This window comes from Ochotona princeps, chromosome 18 (assembly GCF_030435755.1).
Source record: "Ochotona princeps isolate mOchPri1 chromosome 18, mOchPri1.hap1, whole genome shotgun sequence".
Taxonomy (NCBI): domain Eukaryota; kingdom Metazoa; phylum Chordata; class Mammalia; order Lagomorpha; family Ochotonidae; genus Ochotona; species Ochotona princeps.
Window position 1 is genome coordinate 1,710,375 of NC_080849.1, and position 22,164 is coordinate 1,732,538.

General features: G+C 60.6%; 1 protein-coding gene across 1 annotated transcript in view; it reads left to right on the top strand.

Moving 5' to 3' along the window:
• ZNF516 (zinc finger protein 516) overlaps positions 1-19,512 on the top strand; it is a 53,564-nt gene extending 34,052 nt beyond the window's left edge. The window contains exons 3-5 of the mRNA XM_058676761.1: positions 13,175-14,569; positions 18,557-18,661; positions 19,421-19,512. Coding sequence (XP_058532744.1) covers positions 13,175-14,569; positions 18,557-18,661; positions 19,421-19,512 — 1,592 coding nt within the window. The remainder of the gene's footprint in view (positions 1-13,174; positions 14,570-18,556; positions 18,662-19,420) is intronic.
• The last annotated feature ends 2,652 nt before the right edge of the window (positions 19,513-22,164 follow it).

Consider the following 22,164-nt stretch of genomic DNA (forward strand, 5'->3'; position numbering starts at 1 on the left):
CCCCCGTTTTCATGCCCTGTGGTGTGTTTTAATGCTTTGGTTTGTGTCCTAGGTTTCCGAGTGAGCCTGCTTCCATCTTGATGATGCTTTTGTGTCTCTGGCATGGCTTGCTTGCTCATGTTTTCCTGATGGGCCTTGATTTGCAGGGACTCTAGGTTGCGGTTTGGACCATTCATTGTGTGCTTTGAGACTCTTTCTCGTACCCCTGTTGACTTGATGGAGACTTTGCTTGTAGAAGTCCTGGAGCACCAGGCCTGCCATCTGCCTCGTGGCTCCTGGGCTGTCATTGGTGCTCTGTGCTTCCACAGGGCATCCAGTTTGCAGAATTCCACACTGTGTGAGGTGTTTTCAGGAGGTGACCACACTGGCACCCTGGTCTTCCGTCTAATCCCTGGAGCCACCAGCTCTCCCCTTGCCGTTCGGACACGCTTGTCTCAGCCTGTGTCTGGTGCGAAGCCCCAGCATGCGCCCTGGGGTCAGGGTCTGAGGAGGCATTCTTGGGGTCACTCCGGAGGTGGGAGGTCAACACAGCTGAGATGAGATCAGGCACCTGCTCTGTGCGTCAGGGTGGGCCTGCTCTGTCTTTGCTGGACCCCACGCCCCATCCTGTGCAGCTCCTGTCAGGCTGGGCCAGAGGCGGAGTGTCCCCTGGGAACCATGGGGAGGTGGCTGCGTGGGCTCCAGGGCCTGTGTGCCCAATGGGTGCTCTGGGAGGTGGTCACAGCTGGGCAGGACTGGCCCGTGCAGGGGCGTGGTCCCCAGGGACTGACACATCTCTCTCCCCAGCTTCTGTCCAACCGCTGTGACGTGTCTCTTTGCTGAGAGAGGCTATCCCTGCCCTGTCCTGCTGCTGACTTCCGTGGATGGACACCCTGGGGCCTGTGTGCCCCTTGCTGGGGTGCCTTAAGTGGAGTAGTTCAAGCCAGTGATGGGTATGTTGGAGGATTTGGCCATCTGGTTCCAGCTGGACTTCAGACAATGAACGGTGTCTGACGTGTGTGTGTTCCCATGCAGGATGGGGTGGTGTGCACGACAAAGCTTGATGATGGAGGCTGTGTGGTGTGTGATGTATGTATTGTGTATGTTGCATGTGTGCTGTGTGGAATGTGTAGCACGCTTGTAGCATGTGTGGCATGTGTATTTTATGTGGTGGGTACACACACGTGTAGGGCTTGGGTGCAGGGCACTTTGAGCAGGTCCTGGTGCTGCTCTGGCAGCCTGGCTCGTCTCCAGCCAGGGTCCGAGGGCCCAGGACTTGGCCGCGGGGACTTGGGGTGAATGGCCTCAACACCCCAGTCCTCCCTGCGTGCTGGGCTGAGGCTTCCTTCTGGCCTGGCCCTCTGGTTTCAACTCATGCTCATTTCCTCAGCAGGCCTCTTCTTGGGGACAGTTGCTTCAGGGACACTGGGGTTTGCTTAAGGTGTTGCAGGGCCCCCCAGTTCCCACACTGTAAATGGGGGTCCTGACCACTGCAACTGCCTTGGCCTTGTACTGCCAGGGAGCTCCTGCTCTGGGGACTGTTGTGTTGATCCACATTTCTGAGCCTGTCTGGAGCTCCCGGATGGTCCGCTGCCTGCAGCTTAACATCCCAGCTCCCACCCCCTGAGGTGCAGCCTGGTGTCCTTGCCCTGCTGTGGGGAGCTGTGCTGGGCCTGCTGCATGGCTCCCCTGCACCCCACCCGCAGGAGCCACAGGCACGCCATGTGGCTGAGGGTGAGCTGTCCCCTGCCCTCCAGGCTGGGCCTTTGTCCGGGAAGGATGGCCTTTGTCTTATGCAGCACTCTTTCACTTCAAATCCCAGCCGTGCCCGTCTTGGACCGTCTGCTATGTGCTTGGCTTCCTAGGCTGAGTGCGTGGTGGTTCCGGGGCAGCCTAGCTGTGGTGTCTTGGGTGCTGGCCGGGCGGTGTCTCCGCAGGCTCAGCTGCTGGGAGCTTGGCCATTGCGAGGCTTGGACAGTCTGGGTGGCTGCCTCTTTCAGCCAAGCTGTCGGGGGACAGCTGCATTAATGCAGGAAAGCCTTGTGGCTCATGGAACTGTCTTGGGGGCCTCTGGGTCCCTGCAGGTTGCAGTGGGGTGTCTGTCAGCAGGATGGGGCACAAGAGGCTGGGATGGGAGGGTGCCTGCCTGCCCAGGAACAGGCACTAGTGAAGTCCCCTTGATGTGGTTATGGAGTAAAGCTGTGTGTGTTGTGGGGGGTCGGCAAGTTTTGGGGTACATGTGCTGGTGCAAAGTTTGAAGAATATTTTCTTGATGTATCACTCGTGCACAGTGGAATCGCGGAGAATCCAGTGAGGAGAGGGGTCCTTGGAATTGCAAGGTTGGAGGTAATTCCTGGCCCTCTTTCTGGCCGTTGCTCTGGGGGCATTTCGCCTGTGTGCTCGATCGACATCCATTTCCAGGTGGTGTGCTGCTGTCTGTGTGTGCACACACCCACACAGCTGGTTTTGTGGGCACTGTGGTGTCTGCCTGCGCACCCAGGTGCAGTTTGGGGCTAGTGCCCTAGGAGTCCTGTCTCCTTGCCGTGCAGCCACCCGGGGTGCGGGCCTAGGCTTTACATCCTGACCACTTCCTTTTGTTGCCGAGCCTCGGAGCTTGTCACAGCCTGCCTGTGCCCCCACTGTCCATCTGGGCCGTGAGGGTCGGAGCCGCTGCCAGGAGCCCTGCTTCTGGTGCCACTGGCTGTGTCTTGTTCTCCCCAAGAAGGAGGGCATTTTACTCCACCCCCTTGCTCACTGGCTGTGTCTTGTTCTCCCCAAGAAGGAGGGCATTTTACTCCACCCCCTTGCTCACTGGCTGTGTCCGCTCTTTTGCACACTGGTTGTGCCCATTCCTTCACACACTGGCTGTGTCCACTCCTTCACACACTGGCTGTGTCCACTCCTTCACACACTGGCTGTGTCCACTCCTTCACACACTGGCTGTGTCCACTCCTTCACACACTGGCTGTGTCCACTCCTTCACACACTGGCTGTGTCCATTCCTTCGCATACTGGCTGTGTCTACTCTCTTGCACACTGGCTGTGTCCACTCCTTTGTGCCCTGGCTGTGGCTTTCTTGGGTTTGGCTTCAGGTCTGACAGTGCTTGAATGTCCGTCTTTTTCACGTCTCCGTCCAGGCTTGGTCCTCACACCTGGTGACCTGGTTCTCTGCTGCCTGTTCATGTGGTGAGGGTGCAGGAAAGCCGCGTGCCCTGGGAAAGGGTCACGGAGAGCTGTGAGCTGTGTGCGTGGGCTGCCTTTCCCCGCACTGTGCTGTGTGCGTGGGTTGCCTTGCCCGGATATCTGATCCTGTGGTGGTTCCTTCAGCACTCAGCTGTATTTGTCTGCAACATGAGGAACTTGCCTCCACCTCCCGGCTTGGGGGACTGGCCCCCGTGTGTGGGATGTGGGGGTGTTGATAGTTTAGAGGTTCGCTTGCTTTGAGGATAGCAGCAATCCTATCTGAGGGCTCGGGCATTGCCGAAGCAGGAGACACAGCAAAGGCTGCCCGGCTCATGAGGTTTCCGGAGGAGGATGCCCCTCGCCCGTGGGTACCCAGAGCTGCCGTCTGGGGGTCAGGACGTGGGCTTGGGTGCTGGAGTCCAGCTCCAGCTGAGTTTGGAACTTGCGAAGGGTGCGTGGATGAGGCGCAAAGAAGAAAGAGATGGACCACTAGGATTCCTTGGTCATAATGGACTATGCGGGAAAGCTGTCCGCTTTATTTATACAAAACAGACAAACTCTGGCTCAGACATTTTACGTCATGGTCAAGTGGGTGTTTCTAAGGATAATTCTGCCATTTGTTTTACCTTAAAACAATAGAAGTTCCTGCTACAATTCTTATTCTACAACTTAATCTTGTATCACAAAGAAAAGGAGAACCTAAAGATCAAGGAAAGAATGAAACCCTAAATACAGGTCCCTTGATTGGCATAAGGTCAATGGGGACAGCCAAGACAGTAGGAATAATAGAAGGCCCTTTTGTAAGACATTATTATTGGGCCCGGCAGCGTGGCCTAGTGGCTAAAGTCCTCGCCTTGAAAGCCCCGGGATCCCATATGGGCGCCGGTTCTAATCCCGGCAGTTCCCCTGGGAAAGCAGGAGAGGATGGCCCAAAGCTTTGGGACCCTGCACCCGCATGGGAGACCCGGAAGAGGTTCCTGGTTCTCGGCTTTGGATTGGCGCGCACCGGCCCGTTGCAGCTCACTTGGGGAGTGAGACATCGGATGGAAGATCTTCCTCTCTGTCTCTCCTCCTCTCTGTATATCTGGCTTTCCAATAATAATAAATCTAAAAAAAAAAAAAGACATTATTATTGACATTAACCTCCAAGCTCACATTGTGTAAAAAGCCAGCCTCACAGTAGCAAACAGTGCCTGGATGGATTAGAATTCTTCCGCAGGGTGGAGCTGCATTCAGGTGGTTGTAGAGGCATCTGCCCCAGCCCTGCCTACAATGGAACAATACTCTTCACACCATCCTGTCCCCCACATCCACTGCACGGACCCCAACTCTTGGGGGCCAGTTTCCCCTTGCAGTGTGTCAGAGGAAGAACACGCTGGAGGCATGGGCCCCTTTTGAACAGCTTACAGAGGGTGAGTTGGGAATGTGGAGGCAGCTTGTGCAGCCGTTGCTGACAGAGAGCAGCGTGGGTGAACGCGGCCCCGTGGCCGTGGCACAGGAGCAGCTCACCCGCAGTTCGTCCAGACTTCTGCACCTGGGGCGAGTGTATTGCAGGAGCTGGTGGCTGGGCAGGGTGGCTTGCCCGTGGCTGCCCTGGTGTGTGCAGGTGGATGTGGTGACCCGTCACGGCCACGGTGCTGACCTGACCGCTGCGCCTTTGCCACGTCTCACCCAGTGTGCTGAGATCTGCAAGTTGGTGACTGACATGGTTCAGTCCAGGCGCAGGAAACCCTGCTTGGCAGGGTGGAAGGGCGAAGGGCTAGGTGGATTCCAGCCTCTGAGATTGGCTGTGGGGGAGGATCTGGGGGCCGATTGGCACTGCTGGGATCCCAGAGGCCGTGCCATGAATGAGACCTCTGCTCCCCTCACTCTCCAGGCAGGCCTTCCCTGTGGGGCTGAGACCCTGGCTGTTGCCATGAGGGGGTCACACACAGGCCAGGAGCGTCCACCCACAGTGCCTGGGGCACACACAGCTTGTGCCACTTGAGGCGGGAGCCAGCGCTGGGAGCTGGGAAGGCAGGTGTAGTTCTGTCTTGTGTCTCACGATCAAGCTGTTCTACACGCTGAAGCCCTTGGGGAGCTCCTGGTGCCCACGGGGGCGGCCTTGCTTGGGCCTGCGCACTGTCCAGTGTTCGAGCAGTGGCCCGAGTCACAGCTGCTCTGCTTCCGATCCAGCTTCCTGCTGGGCCCCTTCTGCAGAAGGCAGTAGGAATCGGCTTCAGTTCTCGGGGGTCTGGGAGGGCTCCTGGTCTGCTGACTGTGGCTGACACAGCCCTGGTTGTTGGGAGCATTCGGGGAGTGGGCCAGTGGTTATGTTTCCCTTTCTTTCTCCGTGTGTGTGTGTGTGTAACTGTCAGTCTGCCTTTCAGTGAAAATAAATTAAAAAAGAAGTTAAAGACGATAAGACCAACATATAGAATTTTCCGGGTTATTTTCCCTCATGTATTTCATGTAGCCCCTAGGAGCAGAACTGTCCTTTAAATGTTGACGCCCATGCTGTGAAGCGGGCAGGCTGTTTCAGGTGGCCCTCGCATGTGTGAGGACCCGTGTGTGTCCTCAGCTGTGGCCACGGTGGCCCTCGCGTGTGTGAGGACCCGTGTGTGTCCTCAGCGGTGTCCAGAGTGGCCCTCGCGTGTGTGAGGACCCGTGTGTGTCCTCAGCGGTGTCCAGAGTGGCCCTCGCGTGTGTGAGGACCAGCGTGTGTCCTCAGCTGTGGCCACGGTGGCCCTTGTGTGTGTGAGGACCCGTGTGTGTCCTTAGCGGTGGCCGCTCCCTGGAGCAGGCTGATTGCATGTGGGCCCGTCATACTCAAGGCTGTGGGGTCCTTCAGTGCTCACGTCAGACTGGGCCTATCAACTGGTGCTGGAGCCCCGAGTCGTGGATGCCCCCTGACCTGAAGGCACTGAGGGTGGCAGGTGCTCCCTGTCCCTGAAGGCACCCGGTTTGGGCTGGGCCGTGCTGGGGTGGTGTGTGTGAAGTCTTCCCTCACTCCCTGATAGTATTTTCCACTACCCTTGTTCTGAAGACCTGGGCGAATCTTGGTTTCCCGCGCACCCGTGGGCTGGAGTGAGCCATGCGGTGAGGCTGTGCGCGGGCCAGGCGCTGTGCAGCTCACGGTTTTCAGGCGCATGAACTCGCATTAATGTCATCGTACCAAGTGACTGTCCCACGGAAGTGACAGTGGAGGAAGTGTGAGTCCGTGCTGCTTGCTGTCCTGGTGTGTGTGTGTGTGTGTGTGTGTGTCCAGGTGACCAGGCTGGGCCAGGCTGGGCCAGGCTCACGTGGCAGGGGTGCAGGGAGACCGCGTGGGGAGCCTGCTGGGCGGGGGAACTGTCAGTGTTTGCATTGGCACTCAGGAGCATGTGTGTGTTCACACACCTGATGGCGCTGCACAGCATGTGTGTGCATGGCGTGTGTGAGGTGTGTGGCTGCATTTTCCACACCAGCGGGGAGATGTCATGATACCAGCGGGTACCCAAGTCTCTTGGGGAGTGTCCCTTGTGACCCTGGCCAGGCCTCAGGAGGTGCCCTGAGTGGGCAGCTGCTGTCCGTCCATCCTGTGTGGCCCCAGAGAGTCTCTGGTCTTTGTCTCCTGAGCCGGGCTGTCCAGGTCTCTTACCAGTGCCATGGCCTCGGCGGTAGCCTCACTCTGCCCTCAGACCCAGCAGGGCCAGGTAGAGTGGGCAGATCCTGTGGCCCCTCCCCCTTACCCATTGGGGCGTCCCCAGCAGACACTGGAGCGTCCTTCCCAGGAATCCCAGGTGGGGCTTCATGTCTGTTGATGCCGGACAGCCAAGTCCATGTGAGCAGGGCACAGGGGCACCGTTGCTGTCGCCACCAGCCAGTGGGGTCACCCCAGGCTGCTCGCCTACACGGGCTGACGTGAGGCAGGTGGCCAGGCCCTCTGCCTTAAGGTGGTCCTCCAGCTTGAGGGGCCCCTGTCTTGTTTTCTGATTGAAGGTTGTTTCTGTGTTTCCAGGTGAACACGACAACACACATTGCTCGATTTCATGTTGGAGTGATAAGCGTGTGTATTCATTTGTTTGAGTGACACTGAGTTGGTTCCCTGCCCAGACCCTGACCACACCTGGGCCTGGGCATTCAGCCTGGGTTTCCTGCTGAGTGGCAGGGCCGATGCCCTGAGTCCTTGCCTGCCACCTTTGGCTCCAGTGTGTGGTGTTGGGTGGCAGGGGTTGGGAGGGAACTGGCTCCACATTGGCTAACAGGAGGGCCGGCCTGTGTCGAGTGCTGTGCCTCCGGATCATTCTCAGACACAGAAAGAGGACAGAGCCTGGATGACTCCAGGGGGCTCCCGGGTAGTGATGTCAGGGTGGTGACGTCAGGGGGCTGGTGATGTCAGAGGGCTGGTGACCTCCAAGGAAGCGGTTGCTGAAACCATCCTGGTTCTACGTCCTGTGGTGCCAGGGTGACTGCTCGCTGAGAACAGGGAGGTGACGCAGCTGTGCCCTCCTCTCCTGAGGGGCGTGTCCCGCGGCTGTCCCCTCTAGGCGCTGTGGGAGAGGGCGGGGTGCTGGGGACTCAGGCATCTGCACCGGTGTGGTGTGTCCACGGATGGAAGCTCACGTGACTGTGTGCACAGCTGAGCACACACAGTGACCGTGTTACACTTGTGTGACTGTGCATGGGCGGCTGCACATGTGACTGGACGACTGCGTTCATGATTGGTTCTACACACGTGACTGCATACAGTTGTCCACACGTGATGATACATGGCCGGGTCTACACACGACTGTGTACAAAGCTGGTTACACACATGACTGCACATGACTGCAGGGTCTAAACACGTGTCCATGTACAAGGCTGATTTCACACATGACTATACATGGTCATTCACACAGATGACTGTGTGCATGGTCCTACACACATGACTGTGTACACAGCTGGCTGTACACATGTGACTATATACAGTCGGCCACACACGACAGAGTACACAGCTGGTTACACACATGACTGTGTACACCGTCATGTCTGTGCATATGACCGTCTACACTGGTGACTGTACACACATGTGACCATGTACAAGGCTGGCCCCACAGATGTGGCCGTCTACACTGATGATTGTACACGTGTGACTGTGTACACGGCTGGCCCCACTCATGTGGCCGTCTACACTGGTGATTTGTACACGTGTGACCGTGTACACGGCTGGCCCCACTCATGTGGCCATCTACACTGGTGACTGCACACACATGTGACCATATACAAGGCTGGCCCCACTCATGTGGCCGTCTACACTGATGATTGTACACGTGTGACCGTGTACACGGCTGGCCCCACTCATGTGACCATCTACACTGGTGACTGCACACACGTGACCGTCTACACTGGTGACTGCACACGTGTGACCGTTTACGCTGGTGACTGCACACGTGTGACCGTCTACACTGGTGACTGCACACACGTGTGACTGTCTACGCTGGTGACTGCACACATGTGACCGTCTACGCTGGTGACTGCACACACGTGTGACCGTCTACGCTGGTGATTGTACACGTGTGACCGTGTACACGGCTGGCCCCACTCATGTGACCATCTACACTGGTGACTGCACACACGTGACAGTCTACGCTGGTGACTGCACACACGTGACCATCTACGCTGGTGACTGCACACACGTGGCCGTCTACGCTGGTGACTGCACACGTGTGACCGTCTACGCTGGTGACTGCACACACGTGTGACCGTCTACGCTGGTGACTGCACACACGTGTGACCGTCTACGCTGGTGACTGCACACGTGTGACCGTCTACGCTGGTGACTGCACACACGTGACCGTCTACGCTGGTGACTGCACACACGTGACCGTCTACGCTGGTGATTGCACACACGTGACAGTCTACGCTGGTGACTGCACATGTGACCGTCTACGCTGGTGACTGCACATGTGACCGTCTACGCTGGTGACTGCACACGTGTGACCGTCTACGCTGGTGACTGCACACGTGTGACCGTCTACACTGGTGACTGCACACGTGTGACCGTCTACACTGGTGATTGCACATGTGACCGTCTACACTGGTGATTGCACATGTGACCGTCTACACTGGTGACTGCACACGTGTGACCGTCTACACTGGTGACTGCACATGTGACCGTCTACACTGGTGATTGCACATGTGACCGTCTACGCTGGTGACTGCACACGTGTGACCGTCTACACTGGTGACTGCACATGTGACCGTCTACACTGGTGACTGCACACGTGTGACCGTCTACACTGGTGACTGCACACACAGGTGCAGCTTGGGTGTGAGCACGTGCATTCCTGGCTGCAGATGTTGCTGCACACTTGCGGGTGCACATGTGTGTAAGTTTCTGCATGTGACCTGTGTTTGGGTAGGAGTCACGGAGTACATGGACACTGTGGCCCCAGGACAGCTGGGTGCAGCAGCCGTGTGGCCAGTGAGCGCATGTGGGTTCTCTGGTTGTATGGCAGGAGCGGGGGCCTATGTGTGCCGTGTGGACACTGCGCCACCAGCGTTGTGGGTGAAGGCAGTGTGGGTCAGGGACTGAGAGGGGATTTTGGCTGGGAGGACTGGGAGGTGTCGGGCATGTGTGTTTGCTGCTGACGCTTGTCCTGGTGGCGGGGCTAGTGTCCATGTTCGTTGTGTGGTTACAGGGTGGACCACCTGTCCCTGTCCCCTCCTGGGGGTGGCAGTGACGACCGGGAGGAGCTGGATGCGTGCACTGCCCTGCACACTCGACACCCTGGCCTGGTGCGGTCCCCAGCAGCACCTCCTTTGGGGAGGTGGACTCCCATGGAGTCTTATGGAGACAATTTTGAATGAGGCTGGGCTCAGCCTGGTGACTGCTGCCTGGCTGATGAGGGCTGGGGGCTCTGCTGCCTCCTGGGAGCCTGGGGGTGAGCAAGTGGCCAGCAACACTCTGGCGCTGGGTGATGGCTCCAATTCTTGGCTGTTCACCTCAGGGTACTGCGTTGGACGCCAGCTTAGAGGAGGATCAAAATTGGAGGTCTGGGTGTGCCGGGAGGCGAGGCATGTGGCCTGCAGCAGGAGCCCGTCTGGAACTCGGGGGCCCGGGACCTGGCCCAAGCGTGGGAAGCCCTGTGGCCTGCATGAGCATTGGGAGACGTTCGTGTGAAGCCAGGCCGTGCTGCAGATGCCTTGGCTGGGCCAGCTTGCCAGGGCTGCCCCCGGCTTCTGCTTGGCCCTCCTGCTGGCTGCTCTCTAGCAGCTGTGGCCATGTGCTCAGCAGACATACACACCCCCTGAGCAGTGAAGACGAGGTTGCAAGCTAGTTTTCAGAAGTGGACTTGCTTGTATTACACGCTTGGATTACACTGTGGTGGAGCGCGGTGTGGACGCTGGAGTGGCCCAGTGGGGGAGTCCCCTGTGCTGACGGCATGCCCTGCCCCCTCACGCCATGGGATTGTGCTGTGTGACACTGGGGGGCTCTGGAAACAGCCCGACGGGGGGGGGTCCTTGTGCAGGGGACACTGCCCACGTGCCCGGACCCTGTGGACCCTCTGTCCTGGTTCCCAAGTTTGTCCCCTGAACTGCCCTTCTCTGCTCCTCTCTCATTTTTTTAAAAATTTTATTGGAAAGGCAGATGTACAGAGAGGAGGAGAGACAGAGAGGAAGATCTCCCATCCGATGATTCACTCCCTAAGTGACTGCAATGGTCAGTGCTTTGCTGATCCGAAGCCAGGAGCCAGAAACTTCTTTCTGGGTTTCCCACGCGGGTGCAGGGTCCGAATGCCCTGGGTCGTCCTCTACTGCTTTCCCAGGCCACAGGCAGGGAGCTGGATGGGAAGTGGAGCTGCCAGGGTTAGAACCGGCGCCCATATGGGATCCTGGCGTGTAAAAGGCGAGGACCTTAACTGCTATGCTGTCTCGCCAGGCCCTCCTCTCATTCTGTTCCCCGCAGTCCCCTTCCTTGCTGCTTTGGTTGGCCGAGGTGGGAATGTAGGAGACACTTGTCCACCAAGCGCTCCGCACGAGGAGCCTCCCTGGGCACTGCCCACCCTAGCCCCGCTGAGGGTTTAGCGTGGCCCAGGCTTGGGACAGCATCCATGGCCTCAGGGCCAGCTGTTGGGAGTGCTGGCTTCTGGTGAAGGCAGTCCGTGCCCATGTGTGACCAACCACAGGGACTGAATAGAAGAGGAGGTTTTAGATGATGGACAGCGTGGGGCAGTGGGTCTCACCACGCTGGCCTGGGAAGCAGGGAAGGGAGGGAAGGCCATATGTTGGGCACCGGCGCCATCTAGTGGCCATGCCCACACATGGCTCCGGTGGCCTGGACCTGAGCCCAGGTGGGGGGGTCTGGGGATGGCCTGTGTTTGCAGGTGCCACGGCGCCTGGAGCCCTAAGACAGGCTGCTACAGTTGCTTTGTAATGTTTTTGGAGAATGCCATGTGGCACCATTGCCACTTTGGAGCCTAATCAGTGGTGCTGACTGGACTGCACCTGCTCTGGGCTGCAGACAGTACCACCATGCCTGTGGGAGAAGCCACAGGTGGGGCAGGGGGGCCCCGTGACGCTGTGAGTCTTCCCATCAAAGAAACAGCAAGGAATGGCAGTGAAAGGGAGTTTGCCGGCTGCTGGAGGTGGCAGGTGCAGGTCCTGGGATAGCTGAGCATTGCTGCGTGGGGTCAGCAGCACACCTGGGCTTCAGCCGTGAGAGGGGCTTCCTGCCATGGCTGGAGCTTGCTGCTGTGTGTGGCTCGCCTTTGGGGGCAGGGGGAGGGACCCAGGCGACTCAGCTTTGTACTTGGGGAGCTCGGGGACACAGGCTCCGAGCCGGGTGGCTGCTCTGGAGCCCTGGGTACCGGGAGGTGGCTGGCAAGCCTCATCCTTGGCTGTGGCATTTCCTTTGCAGGTGAGCAGTTTAGGGAGTGTGTTGTCTCTGTTGTCCCAGTGTTGGGGCAGCCTGCACCAGGCTGGCATCGGGTGACTGTGATGGGCGGCGGTCCCCACGATTTTGTCACTGGTGGCCTGGTGGGGAGTCACACCGTGTGCTTGGTCCCCATCCTGTGCTGCCATGCGTGGGCAGTGCAGTGTACGAGGCTGCGCCGGGCAGCCGGGCGTCGTGCAGGGCCACGCTGGGAGTACAGCTGTGTGCTGGTGCCGGGGCCATCACCCTTAGCCCTGCCGTGCCTTCTGTGGCCAAGCGATCTCTCAGTTTTTACTGGGGGGGATCTACTACCAGGAGTCACGAAGGCCTGGAACATCACACCTGCCAGGCCCGGCTGTCCACAGCTAAGGGGAGGGACGGTGGCTGCTGCGGCAGTGGAACCTTTTTCGGCCATACCTGAGGGGGTCCCCAGCTTTGGCTTTGTTCCCTCCTGGGGAAACCCGATCTTGTGTTACCAGAAAGTGCTTGTTCCCCGTGAAGGCCGCGGAGCCCACCACTGGCTGGGGCTCCTGTGTACAAGGACACCCTCACCCCCGGGGGCAGGTGGGCAGCTGGGTTGTCCTTTGTCCACCTCTGCCGTCCCTCAGCTCCGGCCATCCTGTGTGTGATGGGATGGCCCCAGCCGGTCCCATGCTGGCCTCTCTCGGGCCTGGCTGCTGGCGGGGTACAACCACAGGGACTCCGTGCCAGTGGCAGCTTCTGCTCCCAGCAGCGGAGCCAGGGGCAGCTGCCATGCCTGCCCTGGGGGCCTGACTCCTTGTCCGTCCACTGGCTCTGCACGAATATGGCTGACAGCTGTAGTGTGGCTGCTTTTCCTCCTCCCTGCCCACCGAGGCCTAGTCCTGCCCACACTGGGTGGGCTTGGTCCAGGGTTGTTGAGCCCAGCCACTCCCCAGGCTGGCCTGTGTCACCGGAGACCCACCTTGGGTGCCGAGTGCACCTGGCCTTGGGCCTCTGCACCTGTCAGCCCCCTCATCCCCACCACGTCTGGGACCTCCCGCTGAGCTATGGTAACTTCCCGTCTCCTCTGCACCTGTCAGCCCCCTCATCCCCACCACGTCTGGGACCTCCCGCTGAGCTATGGTAACTTCCCGTCTCACGTTTTACCTCCTCCAGGGGGACGGCCGCGTGGCTGCTGCTTTGCTGATGAGGTGGCGTCCTCTCTGCTCTCCAACGGGGACCCGGCTCGCGCCCTCAGAGCCAGCCCGTCCGAGAGAGAGGCTAGCGCGTCCACAGCCCGGAGCACACTGGACAGCCACGGTAGAGAGACGTCCGCGAGGCCTGAGCCGTGCCGGCCTGCTGCCGACTCCGGAAGGTCAGCGACTCACGCTGGTGCCGGCGCTGCCGGGGACCCTGCTCCGGGTGTGGATGGAGCTGACCCGCCGCTCTCGCCGGAGGGCCGTGCTGGCCACCCTGGGGAAAAGCCTGCGGACAGTCCCCGCGGAGAGCTCCCCGTGGGAGGAAGAAGGGCGCCGGCCGCAGACCTGATCCCGCTGGACCTGAGTGCCAGGTCGAGCCGGGCCGATCCCAGCCGGAAGGAGGCGGCCGCGTCCTTGCAGGCCTCGCTCGTCATTCACCCGTGTCCTTACTGTGACCACAAGACCTACTACCCGGAAGTCCTGTGGGTGCACACACGCGTCTGGCACCGGGTCAGCTGCAGCACCACGGCTCCACAGTGGACCCAGCCCAGCGGCCCCCGCGGGGTGAGGAGCAACCTGGTGTTTCTGGCCCGGAGTGGGCGCACGGGGCCCCCGCCCGCCCTGGGTGGCAAGGAGTGCCAGCCCCTGCTCCTGGCCCGCTTCACCCGCACCCAGGTGCCAGGTGGGGCGCCAGGCTCCAAGGGTGGTAGTTCTGCCCCCCTGGCTGCAGGCGCCAGAGCTGCCAGTTTGCCTAGGGGCAAGGAGGGCGCTGCCAGCAGCCCATGTGCCTCGTGGACATCTGGCACTGATGGCTGCCGACAGCCCAAACCTGGCCATGACCAAGAGCCGCCCCTGCCGAAAGCCAGGCTAGAGGCCGGCTCCAGAGCTGCGCCTGTCCCGGGCGGTGGCAGCGGGGGCTTTAGCAGAAGCGCCACCCCCACCGTCATCACCCGAGTGGGCCCCCAACCTCCGGCCAGCAGCAAGCCACTGGAGAAGTCTGGGCCGTCCCCAAGTAAGCACATGGGCCCTGATGCCTTGAAAGCCAAATCCAGCCCTCAATGTCGGGGCCAGCTGCCCGTGGACACTGATGGAGGCCCTTCTCTACCTCCCCGGGAGCCGTCTCTCAAGGCTGTCCAGGAGTTGAGGACGCTGGCCAGCTGTGCCCCGGCTTCCCGAGGGGACACGGCCCCGCAGTCCCCGCCTGGAGTGGCCGGGGCGCCCTCCGGCCTGCATGCCGTCCAGCAGGAGCCGGCTGCCGAGGGCCCCGAGACGCGCCTGGACGCCCTCAAGCTCGTGCAGCCCTACATTGCAAAGGACTTGGCCACTCTCTGCCAGGGCTGGGGTGCCGGCAGCCCCGGGCCAGAGCACAGAGGTAAGACGCAGCCACAGGCAGGCCCTCATGCCCCACCTGCTGGGGCCCGTGGGGTGGGCAAGGTTGGCGTCTCTCTGTCTCTGGCAAAGCACTATCCCCCCTTGTCATGGTGGGGCTGGAGGACGTGGGCAGCTGAGCCAGCCTGGGGTCCTGCTGTGTGAGGGGCTGTGTGCCTGGGCCCACAGGTGGCTGCCTTGCTGGCCTGGGAGGAGGGCAGTGAGGCCAGGGTGCCCAGGGATGTCTCCCCACTCTGACACTTCTTGGAAGCGGGCAGCTCTGTACTTGGTCATGTTGAACTGTCGGCGGACGCCAGGTCTCTGAGGGTGAGAATGTTTGCCACGTGTGTGGCCAGTGCTCTCCAGGCCTGGGGACCCGCACCACGTTGTATCCTTTGTGCCTGCTCACACCCCAGGCAGGAAGCAGGGGTGCCGCTGCAGCTCCTGGCCCCTTGTCCCGTCGCCCAGCACCGGAATGCCGTGGCTCTGGGAGTTTTGCCGTATCTGCATGGATGTGATGGAATGTCTAGGGGACACAGAACGCATCCTGTTCCCTGCGCGCTTTGGGGCCATTCCACGCCCCGTGGAGGTGGTGTTCCGGTGAGGCCGGGCTGGTGCTCACGGCCCCGCTGAGGGCAGGCTTGCATTGGCTGCCCGCGGGGTCAGTGTGAGGAAGTCCTGGATCGTGGAGTGTTTGGGGTTTTGTCTGCCTGGTGCGGGGGAGAGTGCCCCGCTAGGCAGATGCGCAGGGCACAGTGACATCAGCAGCTACTCCCTCCCGAGCCCATGGACCTGTGTGGTCCATGAGACTTGTCTTTCTTGTGCCCTGGCAGTCTCGGCCTTCGGGGGAGCTGCCCGTCACGGACCCGCCTTGTCCTGCGGTGGGTTTCGTGGGGAGTGGCCTCGAGGGCGGGCGGTCATCTCACCAGCCTGAGGGGTGATGTTCCGGGCTGACAGGCCCTGTGTCCCCAGAGAGGGACCCCTTCGTCCTGTGCTCGTCGCTGGGGCCACCACCGGTTCTCTGTGGCTGCGCAGCTTAAGTACCAGAGCCTTGGTGGCTTGCAGTGATGCCTCTGGTCAGGGCTTTCTGAGCAGGAACGGCCTCAGGTGCCCTGCGTTGTGCAGTCCCAGTGGACTCTGCCCCAGGGAGCTGAGGAGCCGCGAGGGGTGCACTGTGTGGGGGGCTGGCCTCTGTGCCCTGTAGGGCAGGGGTGCCCTGCAGGGAGTCTGCCCTTGGGCAGGCCGAATGCTTGCCTGCCTGTGCGGGCCTGGAGGGGAACACAAACACGCAACTGGCCTTTGGACAGGGCCGACCCCAGACCTTCTGACAGCTCGCCGTGGCCGTAGATGCTTGGTAGCACCGAGTGGGAGCTGTGTGCTGTGCTGGGACCTGTGTATCAGGAGACAGCAGCTCCATCACACACCTGTGACCACGTGCCCCACCCAGGGCCTGTGTCTGGCCCTGACCTCCTTGAAAAAGTAGAAATGTGAAGGTTTTGAGAACGTCCTTTGACAAAATGTGAAGTTGGAGCCGTCTTCCTCGTCCATGACCCGTTACCTTCCTGGGGGTTCTCTGCTGTGTCGAGAGAGGTTGGGGTCCATTGATCCAAATGGCATCTGCTCGCCCGTCCTCCAGAGGGCAGGCTGGCCGGCCATGGCCTCGGGCTCCTGTTGGGTGCAGGGTGGGAGTCTCAGGCCTGGGCTCAGCAGTGCCAGGGCCTGGAAGGGCTTGTGTCTCTGGTCGTCTGCTCCATGCGGACTGGCGTGGCTGGCTGTGGGGACCATGCCCGCTGCTATGTGGGCAGCCCTGGCCGTCATCAGATACCTCTCCCATGCTTGGCCGTCTGTCTACTGGCGTGGCATGTTTGTGACGTTCACCCAGGGTTGCCGGTGGAAAGAAGCCTCCCCGACTGGCTGTGGTCTCGTTGCCTTCGGGACTTGTGTCTGTGCCGGGGAGGCTGCCCTTGTCTTGCTGTGGTCACCCGCTGTGGCTGGGCACATGGGGACCTGAGCCGGCCGAGGTGAAGCTGCTGTTTCCTTGCAGTCCTTTGTAAGCTGACATCACCAGCCTGAAGGCAAGTTCACCCTTGGCCAATGTCACGGGACTTGTCCTGTGCCTTGTAGATGCGCCCCACACATGTGGTGAGCCTCTCGTTGGGACCACCTGTAGGGCAGAGGGGCCGGCTGCTGGCCCAGAACCCCTGGGGCCAGGGGTCGCCACGCTGTGCCTGGGGAGCAGTCCGCTGTCCTCTGAGTGTGGGAGGTGACCGTGGTGCTTGACCTGTGGGCTTACAGGGAGAAGGTCGCCACGAGCTGCTGGGGAGGTCACTTCATGGGAATTCTGCTCACCCGTGTCAGCCGGGCTGGTGTGTCTAGGAAGGAACCTTCCAGAAACTATTGGGCAAGGAAGAAGAAGGCACTGGTGGGCTCACATACTCCCCTGAGGAGGCAGCCTGGGGCCTGAGACTGCCAACCATGTGCTTGGGGGAAAAGGGTCTCAGCGTATCTCAGGCTCTCTGTGTCCCCAGTCCCTGCAGCCTGGCAGACCCTGTGGGGACATTGGATGTGAAGTGTGTGGGGAGTGATAGTTCTAGAACAAAGAAGTGCGAGGATTTCCTTAGAGGAACTTAGTTGCGCACACCGGGTGTCTTCCTGCAACAAGGAGTTTGCCAGCTTGCTGTGTGTGGCGTCCGGTAGCCTCCTGCCCCACCCTGTAGGACGTGCAGCAGGTGGTGCAGGAGGCAGTGACAAAATAGTCCTTACAGGTAGAGCTGTGTGATGGACACAGCCAGCATGGTCCCTGTGCCAGAGGTGGGAGACACAGGGCTGGGTCCCCACTCAGCACACAGCCAGCGTGGTCTCTGCACCAGGAGGGGTGTTGGGGCTAGGGTCCTCTTAGAGCACACCCTGGGCCGGAAGTTGTAACGGCTTGTGGCTGTGTGCCCCTCAGGTGCAGAGCCTGCCATCACATGGCCTAGTTGTACTTTCACTGCCTGTGCTTTTGGCGTCACAGGGCCCCCCAGTTCGCAGGCCCCAGAAACACTGCCCCGACTGAAATCCGGGGAAGGGAAGGTGTCCCCGTGGGTCCGCAGCACACCATGCGCTGTGCCGTGGTCGGGCTTGGTGATTTTTGTGGGTGTGGCTGCACGTTGACTCCTGCTTGTCCTGTGCACCTGCCTGGAGGCCTTGCCTGGAGCCAGGCTGTGGCTCAGGGTCCAGTCAGTTCCTGTGTCCTTTCACACCTGGTGCTCGTCCTTTACACGCCGCAGCGTGGCCATCTGGGGAGCCGTTGAGTGGGAGCTCCCGGATGTGGTTTGCTAAGACCCTGTAGGCGTTCCTCCCCTGACCTCAGCACGCCTGTCAGTGTGGGCAGGTGTGAACCATGGTGTGCTCCCCAAGCATCACTGACAGGTGGAAGGGGCCGTGGCTCTGATGAGGTGTGAGATGGGGAAGGCTCTGAGCTGGCATGCGGCCCAGGCCCGTGTGCCCGCTCTCTGCTTCCACTCCCTGCCCGTCTGGCCTTGATGGTTTGCGTAGTCTAGGGCTGGGCTTTTGGTGAGGGAAGCGGCCTTCAGAGAAACTGGGCTGGCCACCTACTGCTGCCCGCCAGGGGTTGCCGCTGTGGCCTGTTGCCTAGTGGGCTGGTCTCAGGTGTCCTGGGTCCAGGCCAGGCCGTGGGCAGAGCAGCCAGGGCAGCTGGTGCTCAGCGGAAGGCTGCTGTACTCACTGTCACTCCACGTGCCAGTTGCCATCACGTTGGTGTCATTTGATTTGCCTGGAAGAGGCAGCTGCTCACAGCCACAGCCCAGGCATGAATTTGAATTTGCTGTGGTCTCCTTGTCCTCACAGGCCTCAGTATGCCTGGCTGGACACCTGTTGCCAGGGTCTGGGGGTGGCCTGGTGCAGTGACTCAACAGGCTAATGGTGTTTTCCTCTTGCCCCCGCCACCTCGCCTCTGCGCTGCCACCCACCACTGTCACCGTCATCTCAGGGACGCTCCGGTCGCAGCCCCGCCCTGGAGACTTCATCTGTGCCGAGTGCGGGAAGAGCTTCCTCCAGCCTGGCCACCTCAGGGCCCACATGCGGGCGCACACAGGTACCGCCACTCCCGGGAGCCACCTGCCCCTGGGGATTGGGATGAGGGGGGGCGGGAAGAGAGGAAGGGGACGCTGGCCAGCTTGAGCCAGGAGGCCACACCACCTACCCAGGTGCTGTTAGACAAGGAGAGGGAGCAGGCGTCCGGGGGCAGAGCACCCCTCAGTGTAACTGGCACTTGGCCAGCCTTGGGCCCCACGGGGCAGTGCTGGGTCAGCCCCACACCCCATGGGGCAGTACTGGACCTGCTTTGGACCCCTCGGGACAATGCTGGGCCAGCCTCGGACCCCACGGGCACCTGTTCTGGACCCCACGGGGCAGTGCTAGGCCGGCCTCAGACCCCATGGGGCACCTGTTCCAAACCCCACAGGGCAGTGCTGGGCCGGCCGTGGACCCCATGGGATGGAAGGCAGTGTTCTGCAGGCTCCCCCACCGCTCATAAGCCCTCCGGGGACCCCATGCGGCTGAGCCCAGAACCTGTGTGTTGTGGCCGTGCTCTGGGCAGCTGCCTGAGAAGCGCTGGGGCACCTGTGTGGGCCCAGCTGCAAACGCTGTGGGATGAGGTCTCACTGCTTACGGCCCTCGGTTCTGTCAGAACTGCCACCCTAAAACAGGCTGAGTATGCAAGGGCCATGTCCCCATGGAGCATGTGACAGTAAAGTGGCCTCCCCTGCCCCAGGCCAGCTGGCTGTGCCCACCTGTGTGCCCATCTGTGGGGGCCTTGAGCGCAGGTGCTGCTGTGTGAGCCCTGCCCCCTCAGCTCTCGCAGTAGGTGTGGCTGACACTGGGGGTTCTCACGCCTACACCTGCCCCCCTCCACACCAGCAGAATCAGAGGTCCTGTGGGGCATAGGGCTTGGGTCTCACGGTCACTGAGGTCACGGCATGTTTCCCTAGCTGTGTGAGTGGCTCTGTGTGTCTTTGATCTTGACTCTGCTCTGGGCTCCCCGCGGGGGAGTCCTGAAGCGTAAGGCCATGGCAGGCGTGAGCAGTGTGTGGTGACAGGCACGTGTCAGACACACGTGGTGACTTCCAGGACAGCACGGCTGGCCTGGCTGCGGCTGCTGCACCTGTCAGGGTGTGTACCAGGGACACGAGCATTAGGGCTGCCTGGTGTGGCAGAGCCCTGGCCCTCGCCATCCCAGCGCTTGGCACTCCTCCCGCCCTGCCACCCCAGCGCTTGGCACTCCTCCCCACGGTCTGGTTCTGCCAGTCTGTCCCTACCCAGGTGGCTTTCTTGCCACTGTGAGGTAGAGTCCCATGCTGCAGCACCTGTTTCTGTGCCCTGGGAGTCCTCGGAGGCATGGACCCGTGCCAACAGCCCACTCTGTCGTGCCAGCTCATTCCTGTGAGACTCGTGGTGGCAGAAACGACTTCGGTTGCTGTCCCCTGTGCAGCCTTGGGGGAGTCAGACACTGCTGGTGCGTTTCACTGGGGATTAAGCAGAGATGAATCGGCTGTGCCTGGGATGTGCCCTGCCTCGCAGTGCCTGCGGGGACCCTGGCTACGTGGTCAGCGTGTTTGGTGGAGTAGGGGTTGAAGAAGGCCCAGGCAGGGAGTGTCATTGAAGTCTTGGCCCTGTATGGGGACTCAAGTCGCCCTGAGAGCTGATAGAAGGTGTCTTCAGCGCTGGGGTGGAGTGGCTTGTTTATGATGCAGCCTGACCTGTGACTTGTGGGACCTGCTGCCTGCTCCCCAGGGACTGTCCTGTTGGCTCCTGGGGCAAGCACATTGGTACCACCCGTGTTCAGAACCCCAGGCTCCGACGGCACCTGTGCTGTGGAGCGGAGAAGCGTGGATGTCCCTGCGCGGGCAGTCTGCTGGACGGCTTTGGGAACCGCAGCTTGAAGAGTCCGTAGAACCACCGCAGCGCTCGGCACTCCTCCCACCCCGCATTGTCAGGCGGTGTGTCTGAGGAGCACCTCCCGGGGCGCAGGAGCCCCATGCAGGTCTCCCACGTGGGTTTGGCCGGCCGGGCACTTGGGCCAGCTGCTTTCCCAGGTGCAGTAGTAAGGAACTGGATTGGAAGTGGAGCAGCTGGGCCTCCAGGTGGCGACAGAGCATCCCCCAGCCCCTCTGCTGCGCCGCTTAACCCAGATGGTCCAGATCCACACAGCACGTTGGGTTGCCCTTTCAGCCTCGCACGTAGCCTGTGGTGTGCATTGTCTGAGCGTCTGGCTTGAGCAGATGAGTCAGGCTCTGCCCGAGGGAGCTGGCTCTAGGTCAGGTGCTCCACTTGATGCAGGGAGTCAGTGGGCGCCTGCTGACGCGCGCAGTGGGTGCTGGGTTACAGGCATGGGCCAGCATTGGGCTTTCCCGCCCTCATGCCTGCTGAATCCCAGGGTCTGCTGGGCCCTTGGAGGACACGGGGAGGGCTGTGCAGGGAGCCGGCGGATGTGTGCTGTCCGCTCGCTTGGCCATTGGCGTCCATGAGCTGCCAGCTCATCACAGGGACACAGGAAAGCCAGGGGAAGAAAGGGCGTCAGCTTACATGGTGTCCCCTTGTCCCCGTCTCTGCCCTTGGGGGGGTTTTGTGTACGCGAATCCTTGAAACTGTGGGATAAAGGGAGTCCAAAGATAAGTTTATTCTTTGCAGAAGTGAAACGCTGCCCTGCACGCAGCTCCCCCTGGTGTGGAGGCCTGGAGCCACCCCTCCGCTTTCCACCCGCGTCTGTCTGGTCCCCATGGGCTCCCTGGAGTGAGCTCAGCAGTCCGGAGTCCAGGCGGGCCCCTGCGTGGTGTCTCTCTGGGGTCCTCATGGGCTGTTGGGGAGCCAGCTCAGTAGCCCTGAGCCCACGTGAGCCCTGGAGCTCTTGGATTGCTCGGGACCTCAATGGCGAGTTTTGTGGGGAGGTGATGGCGTCGTGTCTGCCTGTATGTGCTGCCTGTGTCTGTGGGGTCTTGGCCATGACGGGCCTTGGGGCCTTGGGCTTGCAGGGGGTCCTCCGGCAGTGGAACCTTCTCACTCGGCTTCTGCTCCCATGCACTTCCTGGCTTGCCAGCTTAGGGTGCCCACGGCTGGGAGCGACTGTGTGTCCTGTTCCTGTAGGGCTGTGTCGGGGAGGCGTGAGGGGCCTGGCTCTGCAGACGCCCCTGCACCCTGTGGAGTGCCCAGCTCCTGACCCAGCACTGAGTCTGCCTGCAGCTTCCTGACTATGGTGGCCATTTGGAGGATGGACCACCTGGTGGTGGATTTTATTTCATTTTGTTTTTAGCAAGCTGTTTTGTCAACAAACGAACAAATGTTTAGAGTCTAGTAATTGTGAATACGCATAGCCAGAAAGAATGCTTTTTGAAAATAGTATGCTGAAGTGTGGCCATTCCCGTGCTGTGGGTATTGTGTAGAGTTGTTGCTGTTTGTTTTTTGCTATTAGCTTGTTAAACATCCCATGTTAGGTAATTATTGAAACCCCCTTCCCTCTGGGCCTCTGTGTCTGGGTTGTTAAGCTCCCTAGCCAGAAGGCAAGTACCGTGGGTAATAGTTGATTTCTCGTCATTCTGGGTG